The 24,190-nt window shown below is 39.0% G+C and overlaps 1 protein-coding gene across 1 annotated transcript; it reads right to left on the reverse strand.

Moving 5' to 3' along the window:
• Positions 1–232: 232 nt before the first annotated feature.
• Positions 233–23,930, reverse strand: LOC139738658 (dopamine beta-hydroxylase-like). Its single transcript, XM_071649272.1, has 13 exons — positions 23,523–23,930; positions 17,273–17,482; positions 10,660–10,839; positions 9,145–9,228; positions 8,344–8,523; positions 7,876–7,975; positions 7,180–7,346; positions 4,820–4,963; positions 3,786–3,824; positions 3,237–3,296; positions 2,460–2,587; positions 826–985; positions 233–322 (listed from the first exon to the last, which is right to left on the reverse strand). Exons 1-13 carry the CDS (start codon positions 23,928–23,930, stop codon positions 233–235), a joined length of 1,950 nt encoding a protein of 649 aa, XP_071505373.1.
• Positions 23,931–24,190: the final 260 nt, after the last annotated feature.

The raw sequence follows: 24,190 nt of genomic DNA on the forward strand, positions 1-24,190 counted from the left end.
TCATTGGCAAGTATATTCCATTATGTTCCCAAATTTACTATACTATAGCACAAAAATAACAATTTTATTTACAGGCATTCATATCGTAGAAGCTTATAAATGTTGGCTTGAAAAGAAACTAATGACCGCTATTCCACAAGGTATTCCGCCGTCTTTTATTTCATGATGATCACTTCCGGAGTGTCTCTTTCCGGTTCAAATGTCCACGACAGGCGTAGCTGTCGTCGATTGGTCAGTCGAAATCTCTGGTTAGTTCACACTCCCGAAGAGGGCGCTCTAATCTCTGTCGAATCTTGCCTCGTTCCAAGTCGTGCCAATTGCCCTGCAAAAGACGTGTTGTTGGTATAGGGTGAAGAGATATGATCATTATACTACTACGAAAACTGGTATTGAGTAACAAATAATGAACAGAAAGCGGAAGATTGCAAGTATTGTTTGCTGGGTCCCACTCCTTCCAAAGTTAGCAAGATCGGAATGAGCTATAGTGGACGCATTTCATATTTTTGATATGTAACCGACAGAAATGACATTACACTTAAACATTATTAATAATCATGTTTGAAAGGACAGACTGGATTCGCATATCAAGATAATAAACAAGAAACAAGTGACTCCGGTAATATAAAGAAAGAGGAATATGAATAAAACAGAAATAGCAAAAAGAGAATCAAGGAAAAGTTTCATGTCAGAAAGACAGACAGACATGCAGACAGACAAACAGACAGATACTAAAGAAAAGTGTAGGAAAGCAACAGACAAAAAGAAAGTTGACAAAACACGTGCTTTTTAAGCCTGTTAATGATCTTCAGAGGAAAGGCAGCTTACCCGAAATGGAACTCCAGCCGGTTTGAAGCAGTCCATATCAACGTTGGTTCTGGCCACAATTGTCTGCCACAACCTCTTCGTTGCCTGCGTCCAGTTTATGCTATTGAACCACGTCAGAACTTCATCATCAGTCATTTTGTCGCTGAGGCCATTTCCATGACTACAGGAAGAAAGAAAAAAAAGGGAGAATGTGTTTTATAGATACATAATAATACTGCAACTTTAACCTGCGTGGTAAAAAAAAAATCATATAAACATATTGCGCCGCTATTCATGGGAATGATCTTATTCAACATTTCGTTGTTACCATGATAGAGGAGGTAATACATTTCAAGACAGCATGATACTTTATACATCGTTGAAATCACTGGAGCTATAATAGCAAGGTAAGATTAAGCTCGGCAATGCGTATACACGAAGACTTTTGGTGAATGATGAAAAGCTCCTGTCTAAATGCACACGAAAGGGATAAAAATGTAACTTACATACTATTGATGATAATCATAGTATACTACTAATTCTTTACTACTACTTATGATAATACGAAAAATGATAATGATAATAACAATTACAAGAAATTATAACACTGTCGTTATTGTTATCACTGGAAGTAATTATTATCATTATCATAATCATCATAACTAGTACATAATACTCATGTGAGCATTATGTACATTATATACTTTGTATTCCTTTATATGGAAATACAAATCATTTGAATGCAATACGTGCAAAGGGTGATTAAGTTGATTGATTATAAAGATAACTAATAATTATAGTAATAATAGTAGTATATGACCGTGCATCACAAAACCAACAAAAAGTCGCACGCACTGATTTTATGTGAGGACTAAAATCTATGTGAAATGGGTCAATCCAGCCAATCTTGAGTTTTTCATATTTTCTGAAAGGGCAAATCTTCTTCTACAATATACTAGAGTTTGGGATCAACTAACGAACAGATAATTGTGTTTTTAGCAGTTTTTTCTCGAACACTTTTTGGTATATTAGTGTGATTAGGTGTGTCTATAATAAGAATCCCCTTTCATTTCTTAAAAACCGTGTCCATACTCTTCACTTTCAACACTAATAACTTGGGAAATGATGATGCTACTGCTTTGAAAGTTGGCATTAATCATCATTCTACAGAATGTGTTAATGAAGCCTGCTCAATTTCGGCTTAATCTGATAATCCCTTCATTGTTGGCACTCTGGTGCTTTACATCCTGTTTTTTGTTCCATTCATCGCACAGCTAGCACGGCTTGGTAAAGATTAAGCGCTTGAATAGACCCTGTACCTCAGAGCCTCTTTTCTCAGTTCACACTTTCCAGAGTATGTGCTTTCTCCCCAATATTAGGATAGGTTAGGAGAGTCCATGTGAATTGAGTTATACATCATTTTAAAGCTTAAAGTTTGCTCTTTCAGAATCTGTGCTTAACTTAAGATCCATGTACGGCGACTTTTTGATGGTTTTGTGATGCAGGGTCACATATTATCTGTTGTAGTATTGGCATATTAGTAGTAGCCATATATTAATATAGTATCATCATCGTCATCATCATCATCATCATCATCATCATCAATCTCTATCATTATCATTCTCATCACTGTCACTCTGACCGGCTTCACTTACCCTGCCGCCCAGTAGAAGAAGTTCTTCAAGACCCGTTTGGAGATGGTGCTCTTACACACCTCTAGGGCTGATCGAGGGTAGTAGTGGACGTAATTCACACACATCTCATCCGATATACCAAATCCTCCCTGGAGGAATAATACAATAAAAACAATCATAATCTGTATACCAAAGTAAATAACAATGTGTATCCGATACACCATGCATTGCCATGAACGTGAAGTTGTGATAAGTCAAGAAAGTTCCATTCTAAATGTACAGAAAGTCTCACGAAAAAAGCAGATGAGTCGCTTTATGAGCTGCCTGCGATAGTTTCTATGTCTTGAATCAGAAGTGCAGTCTTTCATGATATTTGATTGCATTAGATTGAGAAGCAACCGGCTGAGAATACCGTATTCACTCCCCGTAATAGGAATATATATTCGTGATAACAAAGAACTTCTCTTTCTCCCTCTCTTCTTCTTGAATGGTCAAGGATAGGACGACAAACCATCGTTAAGTGTTCCTAATTGTGAACGATACAGAACAGGGGTAGTGGAACGGCATTGAATGGGATGGGGTGAGGGGGTAGAGCCCCTCCCACACTTTTTGCTTTCAAAAAAGGAAGAAATAAAAACAAGCAAGAAAACCCGTTACTTTCGGGGGTTAATCCGCGGAGATGGGGGGGGGGGGGATCATGGATGACCCATGCAAGCAACCACGAGCACTTTAGTCACTGACACTCAATATACTTGAAACTTGACACTGATAACGTCTTTAAAAAGAAATTATTCTTACCATTGTCATGTTCTCTCTCCGACTGGTAACGTAGTTGCACGATGTTATCAATGTATCTCCCTGGGAAAACAAAGTAAGATTAAAGGCACAGAATCAGACGTTGTCCCCATTGTTTATTTCATCAGTTTTAGGTCTTTTTGATGGTATACATCAACTCTTCATGCTCTTCATTATAAAGCGAAGAACGATGCTATTGAGGAAAACAATAGAGGGTTATGTTAAAAAGATTTTATTGGCTCGAAAGAGCCACCAGACGATAAAGTTAGTGTCGAGCGGTGATTATATAAATATGATTACTTGTCTGCTTGTACCTTACCATCTTGAAATGCCATTGTGGAGGCACTGTGGCCGCGGTATAGCGGATAATGCTATAAAATGACTTTGAAACGGGCGATGTCTTGGGAATTTTTAATCAATGACGTCTCAGGTGTAAAAAGGATGTACAGAACTAATGATAATGCCAAAGTGCTGATACTGAAGAGGCTACCCTTGGTAAATAAAACCACAAAATATTATTATCCGTTCAGTTTGTGTACTGACAAGACTTACTGGTAAGATGTGTACTGGTTTTGGCAGCATTCGAATTTCCTAAGAAGAGAGGGAGAAAAAAGAAGCAACAAGGAAACATAACATTCATATTTCAGTTGACACTTTTGTTGCTCTTCAATAATTGAACTTATCATACCATCTAGATGCGGAAAGTTACAAGACAATGTGACTGCATAATAGAAGCATGCCATCGCTCCCTTTCGCTATGAAAGAATTAAATGAGAGTGCTGGCAACAGTGAGATTTCTGCGGGTCAGTAGGCGCTATTTCGTTGACATTACTGACAAAACCAGACATTATTACTGCTATAGTCTCTCGTGGTGAAAATAGTCCAAGACAATTGCACTTAAAAATTATATAGGCAAAACATGAGCGAAATTCACAAGAAGTTTGAAAGTGACGTTTAAATCCTTTGTCATGTAATCGTGCACTATATTCAAGAACTTTCTAATCTGTCAATAAGTAGAAAATCATGAACTTATATTTTATTGAAATCATAATGTGTCCGAACAAGACCACGGACTATAAATCTTGGGGTCTCTGATTCGAATTTGTCGGGTGCAGGGGTTATCGTGGTTGTGCCCATTCGACATAGGCACGTGATCGTCATTATGTCGCTCCGGAAGGGATTCAAAGCCACCGGTCAACTGGACGCTTGCTCATAAGAAGCTAAGTGTTTACATTAATGTATATCTTAAGTAAACAAAGCAAAAAAAAAGTTAAAAGAAAACCCCGACAACAATTAAAACCAAAACAGGAATAAAAAACAATTCCTTTCTGTTTGAATTTAGCATAATGTGAATCTCAACCGTCATTCTACAGTGAATAGCGGCCTTTAGATCTGCGACGTGAGCGCTAAGATGACGTTAATTAGGCAAAAGTGTTTTGCATATAATGCGACAGCTGAGACAGTTACTTCCATTGTCAAGCCTAATGGGGGGCCTCGTTGTCTTAGCGTTCGCGTCGCAGATCAAAAGCTCGCTGATAAATGCAGAAGGAGGAAGAAGATCATAGTTATAAATGCGAAGTGCATACCTGGAAGTCTGAACTGAAGTGGTCGTCTCTGTTCAGCTCGGGCAGTTCCCGCCCATTCCTCACGTGTTTGGTCCAGACGGCCGTACCCGTCAGGTGTGTGTGGAGCTGCGATGCAAAGGCATAGACACCACTCCGTGCGAAACCCTGGATGCAGTTGCCATGGAGATAAAAGTTAACAACGTCATCTTCAGAACGTCTAGTAATCATGTTACGACAGCATCATACAATGCATAATGAGGATGGGGGAATGCTGACGATGATGATGTTGACGATGATGACAATGATACTGAGATGGAGGATGACAGTTACAGTGATGATGACGACGTCGGAACAGATTGTGATCATTGGTAGCGTATGATTACGATCATAAGAATGGTAATGGTTATGGTTATTATGATGATGTCGACAAGGGTATAATGCAGAAGAGAGCATCAAAGGAAGTTTTCCAAAGATCTTTTCATTTTTTTTCTTTTTTTTTTGCTGGATAAAATACATTTGCCGAATTTAAGTATAAGAATAAAAGAAGGTTGTCTTGATAGTTATAAAGATGATACTTTTTAGACGAAGAAGCGCGGAAATGGAAAGATCTACGGAATAATGGCGTGGGGAGAACGTTTGCCCCCTATGGACAAAAAAAAAAAAAACCCTCTTGCGTATGACCTAATATCATTGCGATAGTAATAAAGATAGCACAGATGATGAAGTAAATGCTGATGATTTTGATGATGACGGTCTCGAATGTCGTGGTGGTGGTGGTGGTGGTGGTGAAATTAAAGATCATAAGTAACAGGTAGTGACATTGACCAGGCGCGCCGGAAGCAGTTTTGGATTGGGGGGGCAAACATTGGAGGGGGCTCAAGATTAGACCATGCATATGTTACACAATATACACATACACACACACACACACACACACGCACACACATCTATTATATATATATATATATATATATATATATATATATATATACATATATATATATATATATATATGTACATATATATATATATGTAAAGTGGCGTACAGTGGGTCGAAACATGGGGGGAACCATAAAGTAATTTTGACGGTCTGTATGCTTGTGCGTGTGTGCGTGAGCAATAATGGGACTACAATACATTACGGAATGTGATACATTCAATAACGCAGTCATTGAGGAACATTGTAAGTTTTCCTTACATGGATTATGGAATGACGGTGTGAAACGATCGACAAATTATATACTGTCAGCAACATAAGGTGAATGGCATAACAATAAAATGCGAGCGAGCGAAGCGAGCGAGCTTGAAAATTTTGATATTCTACGGTTCCAAAACTGGAGTTTTAATTGTAGCTATATATTTCGCTTTGAAATAAATGGGGGCGCATCGGGCACAACTGCTGGCAATTATTGGCAGCAACATTAGGAGAATGGCATAACGATTCAATGCGAGCGAGCGAAGCGAGCAAGCTTGAAAATTTTGACATTCTACAGTCCCAAAACTGGGGTTTGTAGCTTTATCTTTCACTTTGGAAATTAATGGGGCGGCGCATCGGGCGCAACTGCTGGCAGTTACTGGCAGCAACATTAGGAGAATGGCATAACGATTCAATGCGAGCGAGCAAAGCGAGCGAGCTTGAGAATTTTGACATTCTACAGTCCCCAAACTCCCGTTTGTAGCTATATCTTTCGCTTTGGAAATTAAGGGGGGGGGGCATCGGACGCAACTGCATGCTGGCAATTACTGGCAGCAACATTAGGAGAGTGGCATAACGATAAAATGCGAGCGAGCGAAGCGAGCGAGCTTGAAAATTTTGACATTTTACAGTCCCAAAACTCCCGTTTGTAGCTATATTTATCTTTCGCTTTGGAAATTAAGGGGTGGGGGCATCGGGCGCAACTACTGGCAATTACTGTCAGCAACATTAGAAGAATGGCATAACGATTCAATGCGAGGGAGCGAAGCGAGCGAGCTTGAAAATTTTGACATTCTAGAGTCCAACAACTGCCATTGTAGCTATGTTTTTCGCTTTAGAAATTAAGGGGGAGGCGCACCGGGCTCAACTGCTGGATGCGAGCGAGCGAAGCGAGCGAGCTTGAAAATTTTGACATTTTACAGTCCAAAAGCTGCCGTTTGTAGCCATATTTTTTCCCTTTTAATATTTTATTTTCTTTGTTTATTCATTTATTTTTATTATCATTATTATTATTTATTTATTTATTTATTTTTTTTTTTTTTTGGGGGGGGGCTTTTTGGGGGGGCAAAAATGCGTTTTGCCCCCCCCCCCACTTTTTGGATTGGGGGGGCGGCCGCCCCCCCTGCCCCCCCCCACTTCCGGCGCCTATGACATTGACCATGATGTGATTGGGGTCACAGCTTACCGCTCGAGTGCACTTCGGGAGGCAGTGTCCGGTCAGCACGAATTTATCCATGCCAGGAGGGATGGACAGTTTTGGTGTGTAGACCAACCCCAGCTCCATGATCCCGGCGTCGTAAGGTCGCAGGGTCGGGGTGAAGTAGAACCTCAGCCCTGAGCTGTCTATGATGTCTTTACGATACCAAAGACACATGGACAAACAAACAAACAAAGAAGAACATACACAAAATTAAACTGCAAATCGCAGGCAATAAGACATTAATGTATTAACGGACACAACGATTTTGGAACTTATTTGTCCGGTGGAAAGACATAGAACATCGTCAACACCAGGAAGAATTTCTTAGCCGAGAATTTTTGCTCTGTTACCATGGCATCGAGAGGACGGTATGCGAGTATATGGATGAAAACGGAGTGAAGCTAGAGCAAGGATTTACTGATTCAAATATCTCGTTTAATATGTCATTCGCCGAGAATATTAATCAGTCATTTCTGAGGTTCTGGTTCACAAGCGGAACAATTAAGACAATGATAATAATAACAACAAGCATACGTATCCTATACAATTCATTTTTTTTTTACTTATAACCAGTGTATTGTTTCACTCTAGCGTGAGCTAAGTTTCTATAATATTTCACGTCAAATGTAAAACTGTTGAATTATTCGAAATCGAAAGAAGAGGCAATATCATAATACTTACTTGATTTCCTCGTCGGGTTGTTGTAGTGAAGCTCTATCATAATGAAACTCGATGTTGGGCCCCCTACGGCGATTCCAGCCTCGTTCGGGTATACAAATGCCTGGAAATCGTATGACAACCGACAATATCATCAGCTCATTCAAACATTATGTAAAGGTGACCATTTGTTGCTACACGTGAGGTTCAATCATCACATTTGATATAGCAGATGAGTTGATATCAACTCTCATCTCTTCCTCAGAAATTTATTTCTGGTGAGTGACCCATCACAACAAACAATAATCATTTTCATTATAGAGGGGTGATATTTTCTTCTCTCCAAATTAATTACAAAGAAAGAATACTATGAAAGAAAACTGGATTATGAAGTACTCTAACGAGAAGATTAATGACTTCGTGTTCGAATAAGAAACATTCGTTTGCAAAAATTAGCTCATGCAGGGTCCAGCAACGTAAGAAATGTTCTACCTCGGCACCCATAGCCCAGGCACCGATGACCTGACTACACGCTCGGCTGGGCGAGTCGACCGGTCGTTCGTCGCACGGCCCCTGGTAGAGGGGCACCTCGACGTCCGCGGGCACATCGCAGTGGTAGACCTCGATGTGGTGAACCAAGTCCTCGTTGCCTTCGGATACGACCACCTCATACTGACAGATGTAAGACAGAATGATGTTTGTCACATTTTCAGGAGCAAGAATCAATAATTAATTGAGCTAAAACGCTGTGTGCGATAGAGCACATGTGACAGTATGAAATTATCGTTATTATCTTTCTTTTTCAGAGCCCGTTATCCATATTGTGATAAAAGCATTTTATAGCATACTGTTTCAAATACCATTTTACCTCAATCAATTATCATTACTATGACTGGAGAAAGGGTAAGAAAGACAAAATGATGAGAGGAAAAGAGAGAGGTACATAATCTTGACAAGCTTTTGTTGAGAAAACAAAACATGAAATAATTAACATTTCTACTACATTGATTCGGCATAATGGGAGAAGGTATATTTGACCCCAAAACATAGGAAATTACGTACATATTATGCACAGATGAAAATTAAGAAAAAAAGACTCTTCCAAATATTGAGCTATGTCTTCTTTTGTGTGCCTGTAAGCTATATTTCTAATCCATCCACTGCTTCAATTTCACACGAGACAACGGGAACAAAGGTGACCCAAAACTTTATTTACAGACTACTGGTATACATCACACCCTCTCCCCAATCCGTACCCCCTTCTCTGCCCCTTTAATCAGTCCCTTCCTTTACCTTGACGATGTGATGTTTGACTTCAGCGTCGGGGAATCGAGATACTTTACACCAGTAGGTGGTGGCGTCATCGGGAACTTGAACCTGACGAAGAAGACGAATCGCGGAAAATAATAAAGTGCTTATGCGTTTCTTGTAGGATCATCGAACTGGTTACAGTGCAGGTACCAATCATCATTCAGGTCAAAGAGACCGGAGCATTCTGTTAATGAGTAGGTTGACTCTCAGTTTGAAAGAGTACTGCAAAATTGCAATCAATGGACGTGAAGTCAACGGTCGTTTTAATTATTATTCTTGGTTTACACTTAAAAATTTCATTTCATTTCATTGAAATTCAATTCATTTCAATTCATTTCAATCTAATTCAATTGAATTCAATTGAATTGAATTCAGTTCAATTCAATTCAATTCAATCCAATTTTCTTCATCAGTTTTGGAAAGATCGAATGAAGAGGTATTATGAGAGTGTCCCATTATTGGTTCATTGAAAAGAGAATTTCACAAGCTCCATTTCAGAACAATGCCGTTATTTTCACAGTGTCAAAATATCAGTGATGATTGGACTGTGTTCATCGTCATAAGATCGTGACAAAGTACTGATAACTCCTGACTTTAAAGGGATGGTATAGTATTGGTTGATATAGTATATGGGTGAGGTGAGGATTCAACTTATAACTTTTTTTTTGCGAGATACTTAGAAACAACTCTACAAAATGTTCCACTGCATACAATGCAAAGAGGAATTCAAAGTTTATTTGACGAAAATTGGTTTTGAAATGGCTGAGATGCCCCAAAACAAAGTAAAACAAAGCGAATCTTATAATAAAAGGTGGGTCCCACTTATTATTAAGATCGCTTTGTCTTGGATGTCTCTGCCATTTCAAAACCAATTTTCATCAAATAAACTTTGAATTCTTCTAAGAATTATATGCTAATCCATATTTCATAAGGTGTTTTTCTGCACTATCTCAATAAGAAATCACCATCAAAAAACGTTGGAAACTTGAAGCCCCATCTCAACCGAGACTGCATTATCCCTTGAACATGACTCTACGTCTGCATAAGTATGTTAAATGGTGTTCACGTTATCAAAGGGGATGGCTAGTAACTGATCAGTGGGAATCAGTGGGAATGCTGGGGGATGATTGTTCCAATTCTTGTGGGATTCATTTAAGAGTACATTATATATCATTTGGTGTGTGAAAATTATTTGCTTCAGAATGGTCTTATGTTGAAGTAACGTGCAGTTTAACGTTTCCAGGTTAGCATGCCTGTACAGTGTCGGGGGTGGGGATCGTTTACGGGCAGTTAACGATCCCCCCCCCCCCACCCCGTCACTGCACATTATACTTCAATATGAGACCATTCTGAAGCAAATAATTTTCACACAACAATAGATATATTATACTCTTAAATGAATACCACAAGGATTAGAACAATCATCGCCCAGCATTCCCACTGATTCCCACTGATCAGGTACTAGCCATCCCCTTTAAAGCAGAGCACAGTACTCACATCGTCCACGACAATGTCTATGGTCTTGGTGTCGGCGGGAAAACTCGGCTCGGGCGTCTCCGATTTTAGGAGCGTCACCCGCCGGAGGGAGTGGTGGTAGGGGTGCACCGAGGCCTCCACCGTCTCATTCATGGGCCAGGGACCCGGGCCTCGCAGGAACAGCATGTGGGTGGTACCTCTCTACAGACAAAGACAGCAACAATCGTTTACATATTGTGCAGGTAAATTTGGATCAAATTACCAAGAACACTTATGAAGTAAAAAGGGCATGAGTGAGAGACGACACTATAAAACGGGAACCGACAGTTTCACGTCCTATCCGAAGGAGAAAGCGCCTCACCTACTGGCCCACACTCTACCACTATAATAGTGGACTCGAACCGAGAATCCCAAGACTTAGAGTGTGTGGTTACGGCCACTCAGCCACTATGAAACCACATCCCATCGTAAAGACATAAATATGAATATATAAACACACAACACACACACTCACACACACACACACACACACACACACACACACACACACACACACACACACACATTTCAATTTATATCATACTCGGATAGTGGTAGGATGTGGTGTTGTGTGTGTGTGTGTGTGTGTGTGTGTATGTGTGTGCGTGTTCAAATCTTCACGCGTATATGTTGTGCAGGACAGACTTCACATGAAGAGTTTTGTCTATTTCATTGTTTCACTCTGTAAACAGCTGAGAACCAATAAAAGCTGAGATGAATACAATGCATCTATTTCGTAGGGAACTCCTTATAGGCGCCTTCTTCGTGTTAGTCGGGCTCCATCGCACGACTAAATAAAATTGACTAATCATTACTAAGCAAGAAGTTTTAAAGAGAAAAATTAATGTAAAGGACGAGAAGGACTTGGCAAACTGAGTTGGAGATCGAGTGCATAGAAACATTTTTATGATTGATTGAAATTGATTGATTGAAACGGTATTTTATTAAATAATATCCGTTGCAGCCCACAGGCTGAATTTTACATGAAGTCACAATGAATACATTAAGATATGTACAAAACATAAAACACACATGGAATAGAAAAGAATATCAAGCATACGAAGTATTTGTCTACACTGTTGGACAATAAAATTAACCATTACTACAAAACAAACAAAAACATTACAATTTCAATTTACAATACATGTGCAGCTCTAATACAGTTCTAATACTTCTCATTATCATATATTACTTATACATATAACATTAATCTAAAAAAACCTTTAGATTCAACTTCTTCCTCTTCTTCTTCGTCGTCGTTTTCTCTTTTACCCCTCCTGAAATCTTACCTTCCTCCTTCGACCTCATTTTGATCCCTGCACCAATATCAAAACCATCATTCTTAGAACCACACAATGATCGTTATAACAATAAAACCATAGCAATTAAAAAAAGTAATATCGGTTCACGAGATATACGGTCCGAGAGCCCAGACTCTGTTGGCAAATAAGGCCCATGAGCCAAACAGGCGGTCAAGGTCCATGAATCCAACACTAGAGAAAAAGGTCCACGAGACCGCAATTACATACATAACGGAGTTTTATACGTTGTGGTTTTTTTAAATATTTTTTGCCCATTAAAGCCTCGGATTTCAGATTATGACATCATTATCATAAAATTAACATTCACGTTTGCCAAGAACGTGACTTCGACAGGGTCATATAGGACTATGTATAACCATGATAACGTGATCATAAAAATATATTACATGGTCATAAAAAATAACATGACGGCAAGTTTATACAGAATGATGAGAAACAGTTAATATGTTCCAATTATTATCAAATAGACAGCAACCATTAACGCTTATTTCTCGTGAACAATGTTAGCAGAACAGAATGATGACAAAATAATGATAAGAGAATGACCTCGGAAGGACATCCAGCAGGAGATAGCTCCTGGAAAAAGATGGTGGCGAGATTATCTTGCTCCCAGACGACGAGGGGGCCATTTTAAATTGTCCGCGATCAATTAACACCGTACACACTATGGAGTTTATCGATTTTTGCGTGATTAAGTTCGCGCCTCGGAGTGCAACGTCGGTTCCACTGCAGCCGGACGACAGCCGAAGAACGCGGGAATCGCGGAGGTTTTTCTTCTTCGTTTTTTGCACTTGTCGATTCGCGCAAAGTTAACCAACATCGTGTGGTCTGGCGTAAATTGTACGCCTGAGGTCTTCAGAGGAAACATAGGACTATTTACCCTGTGGGCAAGTGTTTCACATCGATGGTGGTGAATGATTGTCTTACAATGATTACTGTGATTAAATGAATGTCGTATAATGGAAGGGAAAAGCTAGACAAAAATAACGAGTTTTGCTATCACACATAGACTACGCTATCTAAAGACTTTAAGCGGAGCGTGGGAGGAAGCTATAATATTCACTGACAACCATTTTAACTGTCAAAAAACAGGCTGACTTGACCTCCTTTAAACCCTTTCTTAATGAACAACGTCAATGTAAACGGAATCGGAACCTTAGATCTAAGTCGCAGTGGGCAATTTGATGATGTATTGTTTAATCGGGAAAAATAACATTGCAAGGATATTGTCGAAGAATGGTCGGGCTTTCCTCGCTTATTGACTAAAACCTCAACACGGCGATGCTCACAGTTTTATGTTGTTATTGTGGTGTTTACATTCAGCGTGATTATGTACGCCCACTTCTGCGTTGTGTATGTGTCATTAGGGTCATTAGTTTTCGTTTCGTACGCTCAGTTAGGTAAAGCGGGAAAACAATGGAACGTAAATAAATGTAAACGGCGGTAAAAAGACGAGGTCAAAATGTGCGAATATTAATTTAACAGGCAGGCGACGTTGTGGAACAAAGCGTGTAGCACCCATAATTGATAAACTTTGCACACCTTGCCTATAAAAGCTGATCTCTGAAAAGTAAAAAAAATAATAATAGCAACATCGTCGTGGCGGTTTAGTAAAATGCTTCTTTTAAAATTTACGATAATCTTTCGCAAGGCTACCCCGTAAGTGTTTAACTCTATAATATTCATCTCGATACTGTCTGTGTTTTAATCTTACCAGTTGACTGATATTGCTGAATACATTATTGCAACATTATCACCTGTATACCACTCGACGCTGAATGATGTATGATGACAAATAGTAACTTAAATTCCTTCTTGAAATCATTCCTTTTATGTGACGTCATTAAATGGCTTCGATGAGATAGTATCATCAATCGTTAAAAGAAGAAAGAGAACGCATACATAGAGAGTTGAAGAGAAAAGAGATCGGGAGGTAGAAAGGGGGGGGGGAGAAAAGTAAGAGGTGATGGTATAGTGAAAGTACCTTCCAAACCCCATACTTTCTGAAAGCAACAAAACGAAACTGAGCGAGACGTTGAAACCAAACTCAGACGACTCAGAGAGTTCAATAACATGACGCGGAGCATGACAGGTGTATCAGGTACATCTGTTGGGACGCTATAGTTGATGGAGAATGACATTGGAAATGAAGACTCGGTGGCAGTGAGGGTGATTGATTGATTGCATTCTTGGCATTACTGCATTACCCCCTGCAAATATCCGCCGAACCATCCGCGACGCGAACTCGAACCGGTTCGCCGCCGATGTCATCCGTAACATGAGGCCGAGCGACCAACTCGAGAGGTTGCAATGCTACACCGAGTTGCAAACTCGGCGGTTGTAATAAGAGTAAAAAGCTCAATCGAATCCTCGCTGAATCAGTGCACAGCGAAGTTCGGTTGGAGAGGTCAATTTGTGAATGTTTAAAGAAAGCTACACGTGTTAGTTTCTCTTTCCCATTGATTGATGACACAGCAATAAAAGTGGCCCACACTGCGCTTGTCGTACGACTGAAAAAAAAAATGAAAGAGGTAAGTTCACCGCGAAAACTTATTTTGGTTTTAACCTTATCTTCAAGTCAAATGTCCTCAACAAAATAGTTCATCAAACTTCTTATTAACCCTTGTGTGCTGTGAGTTCCAAAATGACACAGAAAACCTCATAGCTTTGTACATACTGTCAAAAGTCTCTGGTGCAGAAGGTCTTAAACTTCTTTCTTATTTCCCTTATCAACATTATTGTCCAGACACCTCGGTATTGTTTCTCGCATATCCCATATACTCTGTCAATGTACAGGTCATAATGATAGCTGTGCAGTTGATGGTTGAAACGCACAGCCTTATTATTCTAACATTTTCAATTTCAATTTCAATTCATTTCTGCATTTCTCTCCCCCCCCAAAAAAAAAAAAATGTATAGACATTGGCAGACAAAAATACAATTGCATAGAGATTTTGGTTTAAGAGTTGGTGTATTTTCGTTCGTACATTAATTGTATTCGAATCTTGCACATGTTGAATCGTAAACGTAAGACAAATTCAAGCAGACTGGAAAGTTTGAAAATGTACAATGCTACAAAATCTTCACATTTAATACCAAACAGTAATATATTATGCATTGAATGATATCACAATAGAAGCGATTGGTCGCTGTTGTTGTTTTTATGTTTAGTACTGAAACATTAATAATTTTACACTGGGTATGCACCATAAGAAAATGAATTACAATTTTTCAATTGTTCATTATCTGCCGCTTTTTACCCAAAGGGTAAAATCCACTTACAGTTTAATCATTCCACTAAAACATTTCAAGACGTGCGCATTAGTCTTGCGTTCTTGCTGTTTTTTTTTTTTTGTTTTATATACCTTTCTTCCCTATCTCAGGCAGGCTCATTCCATTTTACGATTCGTGTCCTCCAGGGGTATTGCTTGTACAAACGTGATTGAGCCGCATTCACAATCGATCTAGCTAGAGTTACGTGTCTTTACATTTTAGCACGATTCTAAAGCAGGGCATTCATCAGACGGCACGTTTTCTTTTTTTCGCTCTCTCCCTCTCCCCCTCTCCCTCTCTCAATCTCTCTCCTTTTCCCTCTCTTTTGTTTCTTATTCTTCTTTTTGTTTTGTTTCGTTTTGTTTTCTGTTCTTCTTTTAGTTTTTCTTTTGGATTGTAAAGCTATCGGTTGCCGCAGGTGTTAATCTTGCACGGTTATATGGTTTATTTATCCGGATCGATTGGGGCGATTCGGATTTCAGCGCCGGGAGGCACGGCAGGAACAAGTCATTTTCGTCCGTTGAGAGTGGCTTTGGTTTTGACTTGTTGCTGGCACCGCGCATGAAGCATGCTTTAAAGTTGATGTTCGCCGGTCATTTGCTGAAAAATGCCGGTAATTCGTTGATGTGGTGTCACAACCAATCTTTGAAACCAATCACAATCGTTGAAAGTCCCTCTATAAAGGTATATCTGCCGATTGGCCCGTATTTCGACTGATCTGCATACATGACGAATCCTCATCACAGGGGAGCGCATCAAACTTCGCTCAAATTTAAGCGCTAGTACACGTATTAGTCTTTCTATACGAAGATAACTAGCGCATTTCATGACAACTCTGTTAACATGCCGTGAATTAAAGGAGTTAGTGATTCTTGCCATGGGTACTATTTGTTGATAAGTCAATTAATCAACGCTCCTAATTATTTTGGTTTGACAGGAAAATGGGGGAAGAGCCTCCATACTACTATTGTTAGGATATTCCCCAACATGGGATGCTTGCCGCTTGAAACATTTTATGATCATTCTATACTCAGTGCTTTTAACGAAACAATCAAATTTCAGGTGAAAAATCAATTTCACTGATGGAAGAAAATTCACTCGAAAATGACAATACATGGAGGATAAACTTTAACGGCCGCAGAGAAATGGCAAGTAAATGATTAATGGCAGAACAGATATGGTTTTAGTAAGTTGCTCTTCGTTTCAGTTTTATATTTCATTATTTTATTTCAGTAAATTCATATATATATATAATGTGAGAGATAGTTCCCTGGGTCCCGAACGTGCGCGGTGCCGCATTGTTGGTTGTATATAATTGAAAGAAATTGGACTGAGGCGGGACGTTGCTCTCGATCTTAGTCTCCCTTTTATTTGTCAAGCTTTCGGCCCTTCATTGGTAGGCCCTGACGAAGGTCCAATGAAGGGCCGAAAGCTTGACAAATAAAAGGGAGACTAAGATCGAGAGCAACGTCCCGCCTCAGTCCAATTTCTTTCAATTATATATATATATATATGGTGCGAGAGATAGTTCCCTGGGTCCCAAACGTGCGCGGTGCCTCATTGTTGGTTGCATATATCATATTGAAAGAAATTGGGTTGAGGCGGGATGTTGCTATATATATATATATATATATATATATATATATATATATATATATATATATATTTGAAGTACAAACGTTTTGAAGTATGTACCAAACTGGAGCTGCCCCATAGATAGGAAGACAATCGATTCATGTGTCATTGCACAGTGACTAGCTACACTCAAAGGAATATACAACTTTATGATGGTAATTATTTTTGGCCATCCCTTTTTATAAATATGAACGGTGCATTATGCTGGTACAGACAAGGGGTTGCGGGATTTAAGATTGAGCAAAGATTGATGAAATAAAACTCAAAATTACTCAACTTAACATGCACTTACACTAGTCTGACATACAAAGATATATATTGTGTTTAGTAGAGTGGTTCATAGAGAGCAGAAAAATCATTCCTACCTCAACCATGTAATCCTTGTCGTCACACGTATCAATCTTCCTCGTGTACTCGATGACGAGCTCTCTTCTCCTTCTCGAACTACTGTCATCGCCATCGTCATCACCGCCGATGTCGGTTTCGTTGTTGGGACGTCTGATCCAGGCGCTCCCTAATTTGTAATCTTGCTGGTCGTCGACTGACAGAACGCCGTATTCGTCCGTGTATGTATCCTTTGAACGGAAATGAATCAATTACACAGAAAAGAAGTACATTATTTTGATAGTAGCATATATAATTTGAACGGAATGCGAGAATTTTACTCTTCCCTCATTAAACGACATCTTTAAGCCGCCTTTAAATCGACCTTTATGGTAAAGACAAACGCATAAGTTTTATTGTTCATACCAGCAACATCTAGGCTCCCCACATTTTACAAGCAAACACAATACGTAGAAGGCATAGGAACATTCATTCATGAGACAGTTTAATACGCAGTCATATACTAGTACGTGTATCTGAACGAGAAAGTTACCTGCTGTCAGTGCAAGGCACACATACCTATACACATGAATACGGCACGTGAAATAATTGCGGGCAAAATCAACACAATGATACATACAATTATACTCCTGATCACCTTCAGTTCCCAAATCTAATCATATAACCCTATCGATGCCATACTGGAATCTTTTTGCAACATGGTGACTGTATATAGACTTTCATAATATATTTTCGCTCTATATTTCGAGTTTGTCAGTGTACATGTAATATAAAAACCAGACTGCATCCTTTTTTTTTTTTGCGCAGCTCCATTGTGTCTCGAGAGCAAAGGATACCAACAGCAACTCGACATTATCATAACGGTAGAAAATGCCTGATGCAATGAAGAAAAGAAGAAAGGGTTTTCGAGAAAAATCATTGTCACTTTATTGTCGCCAATATAATGTATTATGGATATGAGATCATTCACATCAGTTCTAATACCAATGCTTGTAAATATTGGCAAAGCAGAGAGCCATGGTTTTTACAATTCCTGCCCCACCTCGACCATGATTGGTGATTACACCGAAATACACCATTTGGGAGCAATTTTGAGTGTTTACTCGATTTCACTTCGTTCCCTACCTTCATTATTCAGCAAAACATCATCGAAAATCTCTGAAACGTAGTCATGCAGCAATCTGGCAATGAGAAACTATTTTTGGGTCATCATTATGAGCAGTGTAAGTTGTGTTTCTTTTTTTTTGTCATGCCGATGGAGGGCGTATTTCTGTATTCATTTCAACAGACAATAATGTACCTTGTATCCTTGTATTATTATGGTGATTGCACATTTATTATCACGAGCACAAGTTAAATGGAATTCGTGTTTGTGATATTGCGTAACAGTCGCATTATGTTTGCATGGATAACACGAATACCACCATTAGAGCAACGTTGTATGTGGATAAGGCGAAATGGGATCCTTATAAACCCCAACAAAATGGTTCCTGCCCATTGGCAAATGGCTGGAGTATTGTTGGTCAACACTTTGATTGCTGTAGAGATTTCATTCACGATTAGGTGCTTACTCAACTGCATTGATTTGTTGATTAGAGAACTGGTGAGAAACATGTCTGTGCTGAAATCAGGATACAGTGTAGTATGTATTTTACTCCTTTGTCCTATCATTTCCCATAATGATCTTCTTTCGGGTTTCTTGCTTATAAGAGTCTTTCCTCATAGTTAACATAGGAAACAAAATATCTCATCAATATATCATATTTCTGTAACTGTAGAATACAGTCAACCTCGCCTTTGTCATATCCAAAGAAACCGAAGAAAGTTTTTGAATTCAATTGAATTGAATTGAATTGAATTTGTTTAATTGAATTGAATTTTTTGAATTGAGTGTTCTTAATTGAATTGAATTGACTTATGTTCGAGTAAGACAAGCAGAATTTATTCATGTTTTCTTTAAGAGCAGGGCTGTTCAGAGCTCCAATGGCCTGCTTTGCAAGGGAACCCTGCGTCAGATACAAAGGTTACAAAATCAAATACGGATTACAAATAGTATCGAGTAACATACGTGTATATACAAATGGAAAATACAGCGAAAACATTATGGAAACATAATACGATATAATACAAGTGGTCGTCATACGAAATAATAACCAAATCAAAAGACAGACGGGTGAAGCCGGAGGCGTTTCTTGAAAATTGGTAATGAAGGGAATGATTGAACGGAAATCGGTAATGAATTGAAAATTTTAGAAGCGGAGTATGAGAAGGAACGTTTCTTATTCTGTTTTTGGCTTAGGTAAATATATAATACTTAACACTTCTTCTTTGTCGCATTCTTTTAATACACTCAACTGTAAGAATGTTCATATTTCCCTTGAACTCTAGAACATAATAATAAGCAGTTTCACCACCTGTTGACCGTGATGCTTCTGGTATTGCCAATTTGGGTATATATTATGAGGATCCAGATCACAATCCATATTAACAACTGGCATTCATATAGCCCTGCTGCCGCATGCGTTCCCAGACACTCCTAGCGCAATTGGCTGACACAGTTTGCTTTATCACTTTTACGTTAACACTTCACGCCTATACTCAAAGATGTAGGTGTTGTCTTAATGAATCTTCATTGATTGTACACTTTGGCGAATTCGCTCGTTGTGGGTTATGGGAGTCCACAAACCAGGCTATTGCATTTTGGATGGGGAAGCAAACGGGAACCATAATCAAACATGAGTAGAATGTGCTATCAATGATATCCAAAACTGATATCCAAGTCAAGCTCCAAATCATGGAACCTGAAGTCGGTCGACCAACTCGCTAAAATCTGGTAACATGATTTACATCTCAATGTCATTTCGGATGGCACAAGTTATGGAAGGGATCACACAACTGGTGTGAAGTTCCACGTGCTTATAGTGGTGTATATACGAAATGACCTCTTTTGCAGCTCTTTTCTCTTTAAATCTATAAGTTCGCGTTTTGCGGGAATCAATTAGGATTCTGAACGACTTTTTGGCCCCAAGCTGCTAACTGTTCGACATGCGATAAAGTGCTTATTATGACGTGAAATACATGCCTTACGTGTTAACTTTCTACCTCTCTGGATAAACATGATACAAGACATAAGGTTATTCAAAAGAGATATCACACACGTCCTATGTGATATATCTCTTTATGGTTATGCATTCCTAATAACACTATAACTGTTCACCTTCCCTGTAGGTCCGAGATTACATCACCTTACTGCGGGTCGAAAACGCTTTGATAATATTTTTAAGTTTGCCAACCCGACTATTAGTACTTAGGAAAAGTTCTCATACTACAATGTATGATCTACGTCATGGCAGCGTTGCATTTTCATCATTTAATTTATTTGAGCGCAAAAATGGCGCGAACCCCCACATTGGTCAACCAATGACATGATCAAAAGCAGCATCTTCAGTTATCATTGCTGAAGATAATCTATGTTTTTCACCACAGGAAAACACATTCTTATATCAAACATGATCATTCCAGGGGAACATAAACGAACATATTATAATAAAGATGAGTATTTTTCCTGATCGCAATGACTGGACTAGTGTCTCCCAGTCGTCACGGATTTGTCTGAATTGGAAACACTTTTTCTCTTGTAAAGATATTGTTAAAAGCTAAGAATGAGGGCAATGGATTAAGATCGATACTCAGAGACGGACTGTTTTTTTCTGTCCTCAAAATATGTTTCAGTTGATTTGCCCGTAGCAATTTATCCCTCCTGTATAGAGACTTCTCACTGCAGAACATCAAATCTCCTACACAACGTCATTTTCCTGTTTTCTTTGGCCTTGCAACAATGCGTAGAAGACTACTCGACACTATTAAACGCAAGCGTGGCATTTTAAGGTCCCGTCACTCATTAATACTGTGTGTGACGTAGACTGTTCTCAATTGGGTCGTGTAGATGTAGCTCATACAAGGTTTAGGAATGAGTCCATTATGAGGACGTTATCCAGCAAAGTCCAGTTAGGATAGAGGCTCCAATTGATCTAACACTTAAAGGGACAGCACAGTACTGGGTTGAGATGGGGATTCATGTTTTGAACATTCCTAAGTGAGATAATGAGAAACCTCTTATGAAAACAATATGAAAGAGCATGTAATTTAAGGAAGGATTCAACGTTTGATTGAAATAAGTTTTCAGATGGCAGAGATACCAAAAAGAAATGATAATAATAAAAGGCGACAGGTCACGCCTTTTATAAGGATCTCTTTGTTTCACCTTAGTTTTAGATGTCTCAGCCATTTCAAGACCGATTTTCATCAAAAGCTTTTGATACCCCTTAGAATTGAAGTCATAGAGTGGCTTCTGAATATCTCCCAAAACGTTAAAAGGTAAATCCTCACCTCAACCAGAACTGTACACACCCTATAAGATAGGCCTGAAATGTGACATGATCAACGTCTGGGCGTCTTGCCTTCTTCGTCCATGTCGATTTTCAGCGTGCAATTTTTAGGTCCTCGAGGGCAAAACGAGTTGATGGTTTTGTCTGCCAGAACGCATCAGAGGAAAAGCAAGGAGTTTATTCACACCATTGGAGTGTGTCGGACTTATTCGGCTTCCTCTGTGAAATTTTGGGGTTTCGTGCCCCGAGTTTTAGTTGTTAATCTGTTTACTTAAAAAAAAAGAGAGAAAACAAATCATCTCATGATTACAGGCAAGCACCAAAATTTTGATTCTGCTAAAAGGCTGCTACGATTGAACGAAATCAATCGAGGGCTGTCGATTTTATCACGTTTGTATAGGCCTAGATTCGTCCTAGTATAACTTTACTTGTACCGTATTCAGATATCCACTGTCCGACGTTTTGAGATTTGTGTAGAGCGATTGCCACCTGCCACTCTTATAGGGTCTGATTTATATCTAATCAAATTTTCTCCAATCTACAATATGAAAGTTTCTTTTAAGAGTTAGTCATAATGCGTACCGGTAACAGCTTTGAAATATATACACTGTACTTCTTTTTCTTCGTATAGTATTCGCTCAAGTGGCATTAAGAAGCTGTAGATAAACAATTAAGTTTGGAATTTGGGCTAACGTACAATAATATATTCATTTGGTAACGACAATTTAAGTTTCGAAACGTCAGTATTCTTCTCATATTTTTTTATTAATATTTGTGTCCATAAGCGTATAATGTTCAAGAGTCTGATTTCAGGTAGATACGATATGAAGTTAAAAATATGTTCACGATATATCTGTCACGTTTGACGCTGGCATTATTATCATTATTATTATTATTTTATTTTATTTTATTTTATTTATTTATTCATTTATTTATTTTTATTTTTATTTTATTTTATTTTATTTTTATTTTTATTTATTTATTTATTTATTTATTTATTTATTTATTTATTTTTTTTTTTTTTGGGGGGGGGGGTTCCTTGCCATGGCAGCTATGATATTAAAGAGAGGTATGAATAACAAAAGAATGAAATCTTGAATTAGGTTACATGTATTGTGTTGCAGGACTACCAAAATACATGTTAAACAAACCCGGAAACTAGACATTATGCTAAAGTTTTGATAAAAAGTGTGCAATCCACTCCGGCTAAATTCGATTGCTAGTTCACTCTGTCTCTCATGCAAGCATTTCAGATGATACAGAGTTACTGACAACTTGAAATTGGAACGTGACTTTTCACCCGCGGAGACCTAGATCTTCAATTGACCGAACGAGTATTGATCGGAATATTGTTCTCGGGGCAGTTCTGATTGTAATGACGGTTGGTGATTGTCGTGATTTAATGAATGAGAGTAATAATTGGGCTTTGACCGACTGTCCGACATTTACGTAAAATGACAAAGTTGAATTGAACACGTGATTACATTCATTTTCATTAGTCGAACTCGCATAAGGGCAATCGAATGACAAAATAATCAAATTTGGACATTTTTACGTACTTGTGGAGGAAGAGGAGGAGGAGGAGAGGAGAAAGAAGAAACCTCCTCTCTCAATTTTATAACCTGAATGATATGATACTTTATGACATAATGTTGTATGATATAATTTCAATATGTTGTAATGTACAATGTAATAAATATAACAGAATTCATTATTGTGTGTGTGTGCGTGTGCATGTGAGTGTCAAGAACATGATATATATTATAAAGATGACATGTATATATTGGATATTGCTATCATATACCTTACCCATATTGTACAATCATAATTTCACCTCCCCCCCCCCCACCCCCCACCCCCGAAATTGGTGATGGTCACTTACCAAAACGGTGATCTCCCCGTGAGCTCCTCTGATGAAGATAACCATGTCGGCCCCGGCAGACGCCCCGTAGGGTGACATGCCAACCGCCACCCATTCCCGACCCGACAATGCTGGATACTCATCAGGTCGAGCTCCCACTTCGTGGTCCCCTCCGTCATCATCGTCATCGACGTCGGAGATTGGTACGCTCAGCATGTAGCGCAGAGCCGACGTCGTGTGTTCGACGGACCATTTCAGGTTGGCGAGCTCGTCGATGTCGTCGTGTGGGGTGAGGAAGTCGGTTTCGTAGCGGTAGGCGTGAGCGCGGTCATATTGAGGTGCTTCTTCTTTGATCGGCATCGGACGGGAGGTCGAGAACGCAAGGAAGAGAAACATGCACATTGAATAAAAATCGCATCTTTTATTCATTTTATATTGCTAAGCTTAGCGAATATTTGTCCCCTTCTTAACCACAAAAAAGTGACTCGCAAGAAATAAATTCTACAACAATCTTTTAAAGAAATGCTTTAGGCAATCGGGCACGATGTCTTCTGCAACTCAATGAATTGTACAAGCATTTCTCCCCACTTGCAAAGCAGCTTTTGCGACCAGCGTGATCTGTGGTGGAACTCCCGTTGTGTCTTATACTGTGGAGAGCATCGACAAAATCAAGTCTTCTTATTCGAGCG

Source organism: Diadema antillarum, unplaced genomic scaffold (genome assembly GCF_040938485.1).
Source record: "Diadema antillarum isolate AM-2024a unplaced genomic scaffold, OU_Dant_1.0 seq00000763_RagTag, whole genome shotgun sequence".
In the NCBI taxonomy this organism is placed as follows: domain Eukaryota; kingdom Metazoa; phylum Echinodermata; class Echinoidea; order Diadematoida; family Diadematidae; genus Diadema; species Diadema antillarum.

What these genes read in the sequence shown, in the direction of transcription:
- LOC139738658 (XM_071649272.1), bottom strand. Translation starts at nt 23,930, where the DNA reads ATGAATAAAAGATGCGATTTTTATTCAATGTGCATGTTTCTCTTCCTT. An exon ending in TAGACATTGTCGTGGACGAT is followed by an intron (nt 9,229 to 10,659) that starts GTGAGTACTGTG and finishes CTTCTTCGTCAG; the next exon opens with GTTCAAGTTCCCGATGACGC. An exon ending in ACTTCAGTTCAGACTTCCAG is followed by an intron (nt 3,825 to 4,819) that starts GTATGCACTTCG and finishes CTCTCTTCTTAG; the next exon opens with GAAATTCGAATGCTGCCAAA.